General features: G+C 48.0%; 1 protein-coding gene across 9 annotated transcripts in view; it reads left to right on the top strand.

The window, feature by feature from the left end:
* The window catches only part of DNM3 (dynamin 3), a 381,825-nt gene that overhangs the window by 131,915 nt on the left and 235,768 nt on the right, over nucleotides 1–14,142 (top strand). For all 9 annotated transcript variants that reach the window (XM_053914860.1, XM_053914861.1, XM_053914862.2 and 6 more), the window contains exons 11-12: nucleotides 226–312; nucleotides 5,144–5,214. In XM_053914860.1, coding sequence (XP_053770835.1) covers nucleotides 226–312; nucleotides 5,144–5,214 — 158 coding nt within the window. The remainder of the gene's footprint in view (nucleotides 1–225; nucleotides 313–5,143; nucleotides 5,215–14,142) is intronic.

The following is a 14,142-nucleotide window of genomic DNA, read 5'->3' as shown; positions in this document are numbered from 1 at the left end:
GAGCACAGTGCTGCCTGCTGTCCATTTTCCGGCTTCTTTGGAGGGAAGCCCCCTGCTAGTTCCAGGTTTCCTCTGATTTCAGCTTGTGGAGCCTCTTCTCTCACTTGGCTTTTCTTTGGAATACCCACTCCTGCTTGCGGAATTGTCACGTGTACCTTCTACGAAATATCATCCTTTATCTCTGCCCTTTTCAGTATTCACACTCGGGTCTGTTTCTCCCGACAGCTGGCGAACTTCCCCCGACTCTGCGAGGAAACGGAGAGGATCGTGGCTAACCACATTCGCGAGCGGGAAGGGAAGACCAAGGACCAGGTGAGCATGGGCCTCCTGGGGCAGGGTCCTTAGGCGTGGCGGGCGGGGGGGGGGGGGGGCTCCCAGGGCAGCCTGGTGGTCCACTGCTCTTGGCCATCCCCAGTGGGAAAGAAATGGCTGAGAACACAACTGCACATGTTTATTTTCACTCATGTACACATTTTATTCATGGGTTGCTATAGTAACATCTTGGGTATGTTAAGAATATAAACAAATACAAAGACTTTAGCAGGATGCGATTTAAAACTCAGTAGAGGGAGTTCCATTATTTTTTCTTGGCGCCCCATCTATCCTCATGTGTACCCCTGGCATGTACTCACCCCACTTCGAAAACCTCTAATCCAGAAACATAGCTCATTGTTTCTTTAAGACAGGGTTTTTAAAAAACTTAATGGGCCCACAGGTGGGTGCCAGGGTAGTGATAAATTCCTGACATCTTAGGCAACATGTTCAGTGTTCTGCTTTTCTTTTTCTGTGGACAGTGGGCAAAGCCATTTGCCAGCTGACCCGGGAACCTTTCACTGAAAAAGACAAACTGTTAAGAACAACAACTCTTTTACACATTGCTAACTATTTTGTAAAAGTACATGGTTCACAAGGAGTACCCTTGAAATTATCTTCTGATCCTCTGTGAATCCAAAAGAGTATTTTCAAGGGAAGATACCTCACTAAAAACAGTGACGGACCACGTGAAGACAAGGGCCTCATGCACGTAGGCGGATTTTCTCTTAGTTCTCTGTCAGACGCTTCCAAGGGAAGGGCGGAGGTTTGCAGGTGCTGTGCGGTGCCAGGGCACAGCCGTCCATGCGGCAGCAGGGAGGGGACCCTGCCCTCGGGCTGCATGCTCTCCACAGCCACAGCACGTCCTGGTCGGTCACTCTCAGGACTGTCATTTTCTCCTGTGTGGCACTTGTGCGCTGGTCAGTGTGGGCATCTCCAAAGTCCCCTAGAAGTTAGGATTCCAGATTCCAGGTTCCGTGGTGCTCGGGTGACTTGGAAAGGAGGAGAGAGAGGACAGGGAAGAGGAGGAAGGTGGAATAGAAGCGAGAGGTGGATAGACCACAGGGAGAGACACGTACATGCAGCCGACGGTGCGCGGGGCTGAGGTGAGAGGGTGGGGTGGGGTGGGGTGGGGTGGGGTCTGGGGGACCAGGTGGAGAGCCTCCTCGAGGGAGGCCCCCCCCGCACTGGGGTGTTGCTGAGTGACTGGTGGCAACCTGCCATCCGCCTGAGCCACGGGGTTCGTGCCACTCCTTTTTATCCTCGTGCTTTGAAAGTTAGTGAACCACTATTCATAGTTTTCACTTGTTTTCCAACTTTCACGCCCTTGGAGAGCCACAGGTGCAGGAGCAAACAAATCCGGGTTAACTCATGAGCGAGTGCAGTCGAGCCTCGGGTCACATATGGGACCCTGAGGCCTGGAGTCCCCACATGGAATGTCAGGGCTGCTGCTGGACCAAGGACACGTACCTTCCAGTGTCAGCTGCACCCCTGACCTTAAGTAAAGAAGGGAACCATTTTAGTTTAGCGCCTTTATTCTAGAAAATTCAAATGGTGATGTATCCCACTTCGCTGTTCCCCAAGGAAACAATATTGAGGGCAGAGTATATCGTTATGATCTTCGTGTTCCTTCCGAAGTGATGAGTTGTTCACGTCTTCATGTTTCATGGCGTCGTCGTCAGGATTGTGGGCCCCGGTCCCGATGGCCTGAGTGCGACCCCAGCTGCCCGTTTACTTCCTGTGTAAATAAATGAACAAGGCAGTCGGCATCTTCACACTTCAGCTTCCTCGTCTTCAAGCGGGATCATGATGGTAGTTGGCTCGCAGGCATTTGGTGGGGATGGAAGGAGGGACGAAAACCTGGCTTTAGTTCGTCATCCATTCGGTTGTTTTCCCCAAAGTGCTACAGCACACAGTAGGTATGAGAAAGAATTACTTTCTCAGTTCGCGGGAAATGGTCTTTCACCTGCAGCTCTGATGGGCCGATTAATGAACTCCCTCAGAGGGAGACGGGAGGTGGGGCAGGTGTCTCCTCCTAAGTGGCCAGCTCCGGTGGCCTGAGGAAGCGGGTCCTTGCCTCCTCTGGCATAGAACCGTGTGGCCGAGGGAGCACGTCCCTTTGCCCAGATGTCACATCTGGGTTCTGAGCTCTGCTCTCTGGGCTCCTGGGGTCACATGCTGCTTCTGAAGTCGCTGGCCAGAGTGATCACTGTCCTCAGGTCTCTGTCCCAGAACTGTTTGAGGTATTGTAGCAGGTGTTTTTTTTTTTTTTTAAATGCAATTATTACCAACTTCTGCTCTGGAAGCTTTGTGGGAAGAAAAATTATTCAAAAATTAAAAATGTGGAAGCCCATAAATCTGTCTGAATTTTTTCTGAAACAAAGGTCTTTTGAGTGTCTGTGCGTGCCTGCGAGCATGCCAGGCGCTCCCACACACGCGGTGACGGCCGCCGCAGCCGGCTCGGTGGGCGAGGACGGCTGCTGGGGTCGGCTCTGCGCCTCCTCAGCCCAACGGTCAATAACTGTGGGCGGAAAAGGCAGGGGGCGACGCTGGGAAAGTGAAAAAATGAGGAAAAAATGTACTCTTTTCCTTTTCATCCCCCATATGTGACTTGGCTCTCTTCCTAGGATGGACACAGACTCCCAGTTTCCAGGAATATGAATGAGAACAGCCACGGTTGTTCTGTTTTCCTGCGCTGCAGGCCAAGTCCATGTGCGAGAGCGTCCAAGATGTTCGGGGCAGCTCTTGGCGGGGTTGAGGGTTATGTAGATGTTTTGCTCTTTACAGTGGTAACAGTTTTCTTGTGCTTCAGTATTATGGCTTCTTCCTGCAGACTCCTGGCCAAAATGGATTTGGGAGTTTAGCATTTAACAGAATCTGGCTTTGTTGTAGGGAGAATAGAGATAATACCATGGAAGATCCCATAACGATCACTCTTCCTAACACTTCGGTTTTCTTCATTAAGACAAGAAACAAAACTGTATCCAATGCTCTGAAACTTCAGACATGATGTTATTGGTCCAATAGTGCCTGTGCCTCGACTTCATGTTTGGTGGTGAGGATGGTTTGGGGGGATCCATTTGCTCTTCTTTGGCAGGTCCTCTTGGGACTCAGAGCAAGATTTGGTGGGGTAACCAGTTGGATCCCCTCAAAAGCAGAGCCATGGCACTGGGTAGTGAGTGAGAAACGGTAGGCCACATACTAATTCCATGGGAATAAATCGTGCACATGAAAACCAACTGTTGTTCGGAGCTGGGAGATAGTTATCAAATCTGCAGCCACAAGTGTTTATTGGACACCTACTGTGTGTATAGTGCTGGGTTCTGGGAGTAAAGTGGGGAACGAGACAAACGGAACCCCTGCCTCCACTGCCTCCACGAGGCTGGCCATCCCGCGGGGAAGCAGAACAGCAAACAGAATAGACAGAGGGTGAATCATATTGGTGGTGAACACAACAATTACAAAGGACAGGGTGCAGTGTGCATCGAATATGACATAAGGCTCCATGAGAGTCATACCATGATCCAGCATGGTGTGGGTGACGGTGTGGGGTGAGGGTCACGGGAGGGGTCTCCCTAAGAAAGTACCCACGGTGGAGCAACATATAGAGCCAGCCAGTGAACTGTTAGCCGTGATGCACTCCAGGGTCACCTGCAGTGTCGGGAGGCGGCGTGACACTACTCACTGTGGCCATTAAAGCTCAGTCAACAAAGTCGAAGCGCAGAGCTCTGGGGGTGCCCAGGCAGGGAATCTCAAGTAGTTTTTCCCCGTCAACAGGTCTCAGCATTCTAGGAAGACAGGTCTCAGTATTAAACTATGAGCCTCTGTTGGGAGAACAGAGGAGGCTTGGGAAGGGGAACTCAGTTCTGAGTAACTCCGGAAGAAAGCTCTGTTTCTCGCGGTCTCCGGTTGCCCCTCTCTCTTCTTGTTCTAAGTCTCCTTGCCTGACAACGATGAATCTTTTCTACAGAAGGGCCTTCCAGATCTCGGACTCGGAGTTTATGTGTATCTCGTGGTCAATGCCTGTTCACGTTTGCTGGAACACGTGTTCAGTTCATGCCTTGACAAATCTCGGTGGTGCTGCAGGCTCTATTCCAGGCCCTGGGATAGCGCAGTGACTGCAGCGGGTGGCGTCCATATAATCGACTGGTAAAAACGTACTACGTCAGCTAGCGGTGGTGCCACAAAGGAAAGGGAGTTAGAGGCACAGCACTGAGGGGAAGAAGGGTGCTGACCGAGAACGGGCAGGGAGGGTCCCCCGATGAGGCGGCCTCTCAGCAGAAACCTGCCTGCACTTTGGCTTTGATGATGAAGCTCCCCTCACGTCAGGAAGGCTTTCCCTTTTGAGTTGGTCAGCGAGATGCTCTCCGGCTTGCCTAGAGGGACCTTAACGAGATAGAGGAGAAGGGAAAAAATAGGCGATGAAGTTGCTATTTCGTGGCTAACGTATGGCATCTATGGGAGCGGGAAGCTCCAAGCAGCCCCCCACTGGCCGTCTTGCCGCGCATCCTGCTTTTGAACATTATGCCTACGTTTCACAGGAACAGCATAATTCTAAGTTCTGTGTTTAGTTGGCCAGGAGCGTGTGTGTGCCTAAGCAACTGGGATGCTATTGTCCTCTTGTGGGAATCAGACTTCTCACGTAGATGTTCATTCTCTAAATTTAGAGTAAAAACTATGAGCCTCATGAAAAAAAAATGAATGCACCATTTCATACTACCTGAAGCGTCCTTTAAAACTTTAATGAAGATAACTTGTAGGCAATTGCTCACTTGAGTGTTAGCGAATGTTGAAGACGGGCTTCACCCAAGGGGTTCTCTTTGCCTTACAGGTGCTGCTGTTGATTGACATCCAGGTCTCCTACATCAACACCAACCACGAAGATTTCATCGGCTTTGCCAAGTAGGTGAATTGCCACACACGTTCCCCCTGCTGCTTTATCTAGAACACACACTGTGCACGTCCGCAGCCCCACCGCCCTTTGCGAGGGCCTTCTGGGTCAAGGTTAACTCTGAGCCGACACGTTGAGGAGGCGGGAGCCTCATGGCCGTGGGGCCATGCTCCCCCCAGAAAGTTGTTGGCTTCCTTGTTGTGCAACCTGTGAAGTCACATGTGTCTTCAGTACTGATTGTTTTTGGATGATGATCTGCAGTTTGTACTTGAACTCCCATAGATAAGCAGTAACAGATGCACGGTTTCAAATGTGTTTGGGGACAGTTTTCCATAGAAACTTGAAACAGCAAGTGCGGTTCACGGCATACATCCCCAAGTTAGAATACAGAGGCCCATTTTTTTTTTTAAACTGTCCTTGGTGAACTTAAATGTGATCTTTTGCGATGAACATTCTCTTTTCTATAATATATATCTTGTATAAGCTTGTCTCCACTTGCTATTATATCATAAGTGCATTTTGTTATTTTCTACTATTCTAGCACTATTCACAGATATTATTAGGTAGACATTATATTTAGTTATTCGGGGCTGCTTATTCACTTGTGGCATTTTCAGGACCCCGAGTTCGCCATTTTTCTTGCGGAAGCAGATTTTGTTTGCTTTTCAGGAGTTTTGATTCTAACTCTAAAATATATTTGTGGCATGCAGATGCTCCCAACTTCAAGTATATGAAATATAGTCTCTTTAGATAAAAAATAACGGGGCCCTACGTCCTGTTACTCGACTGGGTATTCAAGAACAGGGACGAAAGAAAAACAAAACACGACAAAGTGTAAAACCAGTGAGTTACAAACTGACTTAGGAGAAGCTGAATGTAAATCATATGATCAAAACTCAGCACCAGCCTGAGGAATAAACAGACGTGCGTGAGGGAGGAAAGGCCTGGTGATGCGACAGAAAAGGGCCTCCCGCAGACCTGGCTGTAGCGGTGCCAGCCTACAAAGCTGTCCGTAGATTCGGAAGCCAGTGGGCAGCAGACGAGTTTCTGCTCTGCTGTCTCTGTCTGTGACCGATGGGCGATGGGTTGTTGAAACACAGTGTTGAGTGTGTTCCTGTGGTCAGTTGCATCTCTAGCCACACTGTCCACTCCAGCTTCTAGGCAAGTGTTTGCTCCACAGGCGTTTCACACAGACCCATGCCCTCCCTTTAGCTCCCGTGGGCCCCTCCGTCCGCGCTGCTCATTTCCTCCTAATCATCAGTGGGAGGAAACCCAGACTCCGAGATGCCTCCTTGTCCTTGGGCCTGGAAGGGGGACCGGAGAGTTGCTGCCTGGTTTCCAGAACCGTCTGGGACCTCTGTGTGGCCCGTGCCATGCTCTGCTCTTGGGGGGAAAATACAAGAAGAAAGAAAAAGAATCATTTTTGTCTTTTAGGAATTTGCCTAATAACTGAAAAATACAGAGAAATACATGTGACATTGTAAGTTGACACATTCTCAATTTCCTTCACTTGCTTCCTTGAGGAATTTCAAAGAAAAACAAATCCTCGAGTCATTTTAAAGAACAGGAACGCTGCCGTTAAAGGTGATTGTTACTGATGACAAATGGCAGTTAGATGTAGCTCCAGATGTGACACCGTACCATGGGAAGGGGCATTGCCATGCTGTCCCAGTGTGGTCCCCTGAGCCACGCAGAAAACGTAGGAAGAGCCCTAATCAGTTTGGAAAAGTTCAAGTTTTGAACCTGTTTTGTAACCAGTGTTACAGTTTAAATTTCACCCTAGACTCCGCTTGAAACACTTTTTCCCTTGATTGTCATTTTATTTCTTTTTAATGGTAAATGATCCAGTTTACTGTCCCCAGCAAATTCCAACAGTTTCTGCCTCAGAAGCTGTTGGGCCACAGCATTGTATTGACTGGGTTTTCAAAGGCCTCTAACGTGGCAAATGGAAACATTTTCCAACACAGCCTTTGGCTCCATGCCTGTACTCCAGGGGACTGCCCCAGCTCTCCTTCCCTGAGGCAGACTGTGAACCCTCACGATACTGGGGGAGAAAAAAGCAGCATTGTGCAAACCGCTGTAGAAACCCTGCAGCTTTGCACATTTCACATGAGGTGAATCTGCGCACCCGAACTTCCTTAGGAAGGACTGGTCTGGGAGTCGGCAGTCAGATCAGTTTTGCAGGGTTTGCAGTGACGAGCTTTGGGCTCTGGCACGGCGCTTAGCCTGCCTGCGGCTCAGTCTGAGGCTCTGTCTCACACAATGATAGTCTCCGACTGTATACCTTTCAGGATTATCAGGAGATCACATGAATGGCGTGTTGTGAATCCGCTTTTGAGATCTGTAGTGAAGTCTGTAAAAGTGAGAAAGTGCCTTACGTGTGCACACACTCACACATATAGGCACACTTACACACAGGCATGCTCACACAGAGACACCCACTCACATAGACACAGATACAGACATAGTCACATAGACATACAGACAGAGGCACACCCATACATACTCACACAGACACAGAGATAGAAACAGACACACAGACACACCCACACACATAGACACACGTGCACACTCACACAGACACAGGAGTTTGCTTCCTAGATGCACCATTTTACTTTGTGACGAAATTCGCAATGATTGGAGTATGATGGCCACTGGGATGTTTTTAGACGTCAGTGTTATCTCCCAATGTGACATTTTGCACTGAGACTCGGAGGTAGATGTTCTTTCCATTTGTACGCCGAGTTGGAGCCCGTTTCAGAGTGACGTGGGACAATTATGAAGACGAAGAGATGTTCCTTTCAAAATTACTTTGAGGCATTGTGGTATTATCTTTTGTGCTTTTAAAAATTAAAAAAAAAAACAGTTGTAGCTATAAATTTTAAAGTTGGCAGGAATGCTGTTTCCATCCAGGAAGAAAAGTCCAGCTATATTTGAAGAGAAGTATGTGAGTATTTTTAAGCTCCAGAGATAGAAAATCGAGGTCTCGAGTTGAGGAAAATAATTTGTTTAATGAGATTTTTAGAAAATTGTCAAAAGAGGGGGACCACTTCTCAAGTTCATAGAATTATGACATACACAGCATTTCACACAAGTATTTTTTTCAACTGGGAATGGCTTTGTAGTCTAAAAACTTTAAAAAAGGAAAAGAAAGTACTAAATGTAGATTAATGGAACATGAATTCTCAGAGTAGTGTTCAGAACATCTTGAAATCCTTCTGTCTGCTATAGCATTTATTTTGCCATGTTAAATATGTGGAACTTCCCCCCCCCCATCTCCTGGCTATTTGTTAAACACGGACGGTAAAATATGTACCATGTGTCACGAGTCCAAGTTAGCGCTGCTGTAGGCTTGCTTTGGAATTTCCTGGTTTCTGAAAGCTTGATCTTTCAACTATAGTATAGTTTCTGAACCTAAAAGTCTGATCTTCCAGAAGAAAACGTCGACTTTCCTCATGACTTAAGGGTTTTAATTTGTTATTGTTCCTTGTTAAAAACAAACAAACAAAAAAAACAACCCCATGGTCTATTTTACTTCTTTTACACAGTACAACTAGCTTTTGTTATTTAAGAAAACAAGAGCTACTCCAGTTGTTCCTTCATTCACTTCCCCTCTCTCCATAATCCTGCTCTTCGTACCTTGGCCTGTCTGTCTCAGTTGGTTAGAGCTGTGTCTCATAACCGAAAGGTTGCAGGTTCGATCCCCCGTCTAGTCGCCTACAGGAGGCAACCAATTGATGCCTCTCTTTTGCATCGATACTTCTCTCACTCCCTTCCTTCCTCCCTGCCTCTCTAAAAGCAACAATAAACAAAATCCTGCTCTTTGAATAAAAAGGCAAGCTTGTTAGCTGAATGCTTTGGGAGGTGAACTTGCAGTTCTCACTCTCTTCCCTTTGTTCCGTGGGCAGAATTTGCCTCCGAGTTAGATGTCTACAGCCCAGCAGCTTAGGAGCAAAAAGGGCCCCAGAGAGGAAGCAGTCAAGCGACACCTCTGTGACCCCAGGGTCAGTCGGAGGTCTGGTCTTCACCCAGCAGAGGAGGCCTCAGCACTTGCTTTCTCACAGTTGCAACGACACAGCACGCAGATCTCACGCTGCTCGTTACGTGAGCACCATGGAAATTCTGTGGGTTGTGACATTAGTCATGTCTTGTTCCCTGTCCTCTGGGCTGCTGCTGCCATTTGGCTAAAGGCAGCACGTGTGAACCCCGGCCCTGCATTCCGGAGCATCCTTCGTGAGTTTTTCCATCGTGTGTGATCACGTTCTGTTGGGGCAGTGTTCCTAGTTTCCATTCATAAACGGAAACATTCTCTTGTGGAATCCAAAGCTGGGTCTTCCATTGTAACAAGATCTTTCTTTTGACTCCTGTGCAAATGTAGGAATTAAATGGCTGGTGGCTCACTGGGCTCCTTATCAGCTAGGAGCACAGGGTTGAGCACCTCGCTAGGCATTCTGAGCGCCACCTCTTCAAGTACATTACACGTGCCAGCGTGCCAGGCACCGCGTTCAAAATAAGTGGACTTCTGTTCTCTCTCATTCTCAGAGCTGTTCCTGTGAACTTTATCTTTATATCCTCCAAATGAATCTTAGGCAATGAGTCATCCTTCTTTCCTGGGGCCCCAAGTTCTGCAGGGTTTTCTTACACAATGTTTAGCCTGGGACTCCACTAACGATCCCGCAGGGGGGTGCAGCTTCCTTCTCCCTTTGGCTTCAGTCTGCTGGGAGGAGCTGGGCCTGCGTGTGATAAGTCGCACTCTGGGGACTCTGCAAGTGTTTGCAATAAAAGAGTTCTTGGGGTAATAAAAGAACTTCCTTACTCCAGAGCGGTGCTGTCCAATGAACTTTCTGGGATGATGGGAACATTTTTTGTTCTGTGCTGATCAGTTCCGGCAGTCACTAGCTGCTTGTGACTATGGAGTAGCTGAACTGTAGCTAGTAAAAGAGGAAGTGAAATGCAGATGAAATAAACATGAAATGAAATTTCAATTAATTAAAGTTTTAATTTCAGTAGCCCCATCTGGCTAACAGCTATTGCACTGGCCGGCACACTTGTGGAGTATTGCCAGTCCGGCCCGTGGCTCAGGGTCCTTCATTAGTGGACCCCACTTAGCTGACCGCGTGGTGGCGGCTACTGTGGTAGGTTCTAGAAGAGAAAAAGGAGGTAACTTGGTGAGCTGCTGCTAAACAAACCCCAGGGATTGGGAATAAACAGTCAGCTCTCTAAGTCCTCTGTCACTGAAGTATGAAGGATGGGCCTTTCCCTCCCACTGCCTTAGTCTGGCTGTTGCCATGTTGCTGGTATTTTCTCCAGCATGGTTACTGCTGGAGTTTCTTTGAACTCTAATCTCCACAAACTAGGTCAATGCTAGAGGGAGAGGTTCTGCCGACACTCACCAAGCAATTTGGACGTCCGAGAGGGACCCCGGTTCCTCAGCTTACGTGCGCCCTCTTTGGGTTGACGAGGAATCTGCACTCCTCCTCCTTTCTCATTCCTTCTTCATTTTGTTTGCAGCACAGCGCTCTGCTGAGACTGCTGTTGGCTGGGACAGAACAGTCAATCCAACAGACGGTTCTGAGCCCTCCATCTGACACCATCAGCCACTTCTTGTTGGGGAGATATCTACGTGTCCCTTTGCTTCAGCCAGCCCCCACGGTCTCCCGGTTTTCCTCTTGCTGCTTTAGACTCTGGTGCTCAGTTCTGTCTTGCAGCCCTTTCTCCTCTGATCCTGACTTCAGGGCTGGGTTTTATCAGTGGTCCTCCGCAGGCCCTCCCCCCTCCGTTCGCTGCACTGCCCCTGGCTGGTATAACCCACCTCAGCGGTTTCAGTTACCAACTTCGTCTGATGACGACAAATCTAGTCTCCACTCCAGAGCTCCTTCCTGGACTAGGGGCCACGTTCCGCTACATATTGGTCATTTCAGTTCAGTATATCCCAGGGAACCCTCAACCTGATGCTCCCAAATTAAACTCATTGTCCAGTCTTAAAGTGACACCTCCTCTGTTGTCCCCACTCCTGGTACGTGGTAACTTCCAGTTGTTCAAGCCAGAAACCCGTGGTCCCATATTTGTTTCCCTCCTTCTTTACTAAGGCTGTCTGATGCTACCTCTGTTACAGAATGGAATCTGTCTAATCCCATCCTCATTTGCATCTTTCACGGAGCGCCCTGCAGGTCTTCGGCACCCTCAAGTTATTCTTCTCTTGCTGAGGTTATTACAAATCTCCCTGCCTCTTGTCACCTTCTTTATCACTCCTTCTGGGTTTCCCTATGACGTTCAGAATAAAGTTTAAACTCATTGGCGTGGTTTCCAAGGCTCTGCAGAAACTGTCTTCTGCCAGTACTGTGCTAGGTAATGGCCACGGTGGGAGAGGGAGAGATGCCGAGATTCACGCAACCTGCCATCAGCCCACAAGGGACAGACGTTGTTGGAGGGCAATGAGACACCTGCCTGACACAGTCCTGTTCATGGAATACAGACCCAGATCTGCGGGAGTTCACGGGGAGGAGAGGTGACTGGAGGTTTCTGAGAAGGCATAATCCGGGAATGGGGCTTGACTGGCCTTGGGAGCCCGGGCAGGGCTCCAGCACTCCGAAGGAGGGGGCCAGGCTGCCTGCCTCCCGTCCTCCCTGCCTCAGAGTCAGGGAGGTGATTTTTGCTAAAACACCACTTTGATCGTGCCAGTTGTGGCTCAGAAACTTTCCCTGCCTTTTGCTGCCTGTCCTGTAACAGCCAAGTTCTCCGTAATTGGCCCTAACATACAGTTATTGTACTGGATGGCTTGGAAGGTCATTTACAAGCCCGAGTCTGTGATTATATAATTTTGCTGTAATAGTTTTACTTTCCACAATTTTCCTACACGCCTCATTTTTCGGCCTCCTGGCTGTGCCAATATTGCACCATTCTCTGGGAATGCACGTGGTTGCCCTCCCCTATTAAATTTTACCTTTCTTCAAGTTTTCTGTGAAAAATGTCACGTCACTTCAGACCAAAATAATCCCTTTTTGTTGGTCTCTGAACATTCAGAGCGGTTACTATGCACAGGATGGGTTTGGTAGATGGTCACACGCCTCCTCGGCACGCTCTCCTGTGATTCAGATTTTGTATTGTGTGTGCAATGGACAAGGACAGAAAAATATGTGCAAAAGAGAAATTGGGCTAAGTGGTAACATGGCTTTCTTTTTTCTTTGAATGTCTTCCAATGTGCTTTTATTTTTACAGAAATTGAAATTTCTTGTTAGATACTTCTAAAACCATTGTGTTTCAGAGCATTAAACTACTAATAAATCCAGTTTGGCTTCAGGTGTTTTAGTGTTCTGGAAAGCCTTCCACGGTGCCTCGTTTATAGTAGGGATTTATGTGATTAACAACAGACATACACCCGTAATAAGCTATGAGGTAATTACATCTCACAGTTGAAACAGAGGCCCTCGGGGCAGGGTGGGGGCTCTGTATTCTGCCCTCACGTGCTTGTTCTCACGCAGCGTGCTCTTTCTTGTTTGTGTTTTGTGGGTGCATCCCACCACCCACACCAGATAAACTGTAGGCTTCTGATGGCAAGACCCGTACCTCGTTCTCGTTTCTGTCTTCCGCGGGGCGCCTTGCAGATAGCTAGTGCCCTCGCCCCTTTGACTCAGGTCAAGTGAAAACGTCACACGTGGGTCTGTGTTACGGGACTGCAGGCCTGTGGCCTAGACTGTGTGTGTCCAAAGACTTGAATTCACTTGCAGTCCTTATTGGATTTCCCACGAACACATTTTTAAATAAGTACTTTGGAATGCTTTCAGTTCAGTCATCATCGCATACGGAAGAATGACGAGAAAGGGTGTTCTCTAATGAGGCGGCTTATTGTTTTCTGATGTTACTTACGGAGTAACCTCAAGTACCTAAATGCGTCATTGACGACATCTTTGAGTGTGTGGGGCCAGTTACTGCAAAAAGAGTATTGTTTAGATGGGAAGTAAAGGTAACTTAGTATTCGTTCTTACACTAATATTTGAGGCTGGCTATAAAATACACCCGTTTTCTGTCTGCATATTTGTAAGTAGTAGATCCTACATAAGCATTATTTAGCAGTGAAAACTCTGTTGGTGGAAAGTGTCTTACCCAGTGTAGCTCGTAAGGTTCTGAGAGGAACTGCATCTCAAGGCATCTTGGATCTAAGAAGAACCTAAGAAACAGCTTGTCTGGTCCCTGACCTCTTGTCTCTGTCCCTCTTCTTACACACACACACACACACACACACACAGGTCAGAAGCTCAGGTGCATTTAGGTTGTACTCCACCCCAGGTAGCTCAAGAAGCCATCGACAATCTCTGGATCTTCTTCTTTATATTCAGCCCCTTTTCTCTTGTGTGATTTTAGGGGACCTTCACAGAACTCAAGGGTCCCCAGGAGTTTGCATCTGTCACATTTTGGAGTTATCCAAACTATGGGTCAGTGATTTGTTTTAAAACATTTTCCCTTTAAAAAAACAAACAAACCTCTAAACACAATGATGGTACTTGGAAGAGGTGACCATACCCGGGACGAAGGCATAATCACGTTATATTGTATTACATGCGAGTAGCTTTCCTGTTTCTTCCTGGAAGGGAGGAGAGCCGGCACAGCCCAGGAGACAGACACTGTGGGAAAGCTCCAAGGCCCCGGGCAGGCTGGTGCTTTGGACAGCCTCCTTGTTCAGGGCCGGGTGGGCAGCCAGAGGGCAGTGTGGGCGCATCAGACCCCTGGTCACAGACACACACACACACTTGACCTCGTCCACAGCCTCACCACAAAACCCAGAGGATGCAGATTCGGATGGTGTGGAGAAATGGCTGGAGAGCGGTGAAGGGACTTGAGCATCTAACTAAAACCTCAACGAATAAAAACTGAGGAAAGATGAAATAAGCTAAAACTCTAAAGTGAGCACATTGAAAGACAAAAATACATGAAGAGTGTCT

Source organism: Desmodus rotundus, chromosome 12 (genome assembly GCF_022682495.2).
Source record: "Desmodus rotundus isolate HL8 chromosome 12, HLdesRot8A.1, whole genome shotgun sequence".
NCBI classification, from domain to species: domain Eukaryota; kingdom Metazoa; phylum Chordata; class Mammalia; order Chiroptera; family Phyllostomidae; genus Desmodus; species Desmodus rotundus.
Note: the sequence above shows the minus strand (reverse complement) of the source record. Positions and strands in the feature narration are given on the sequence as shown.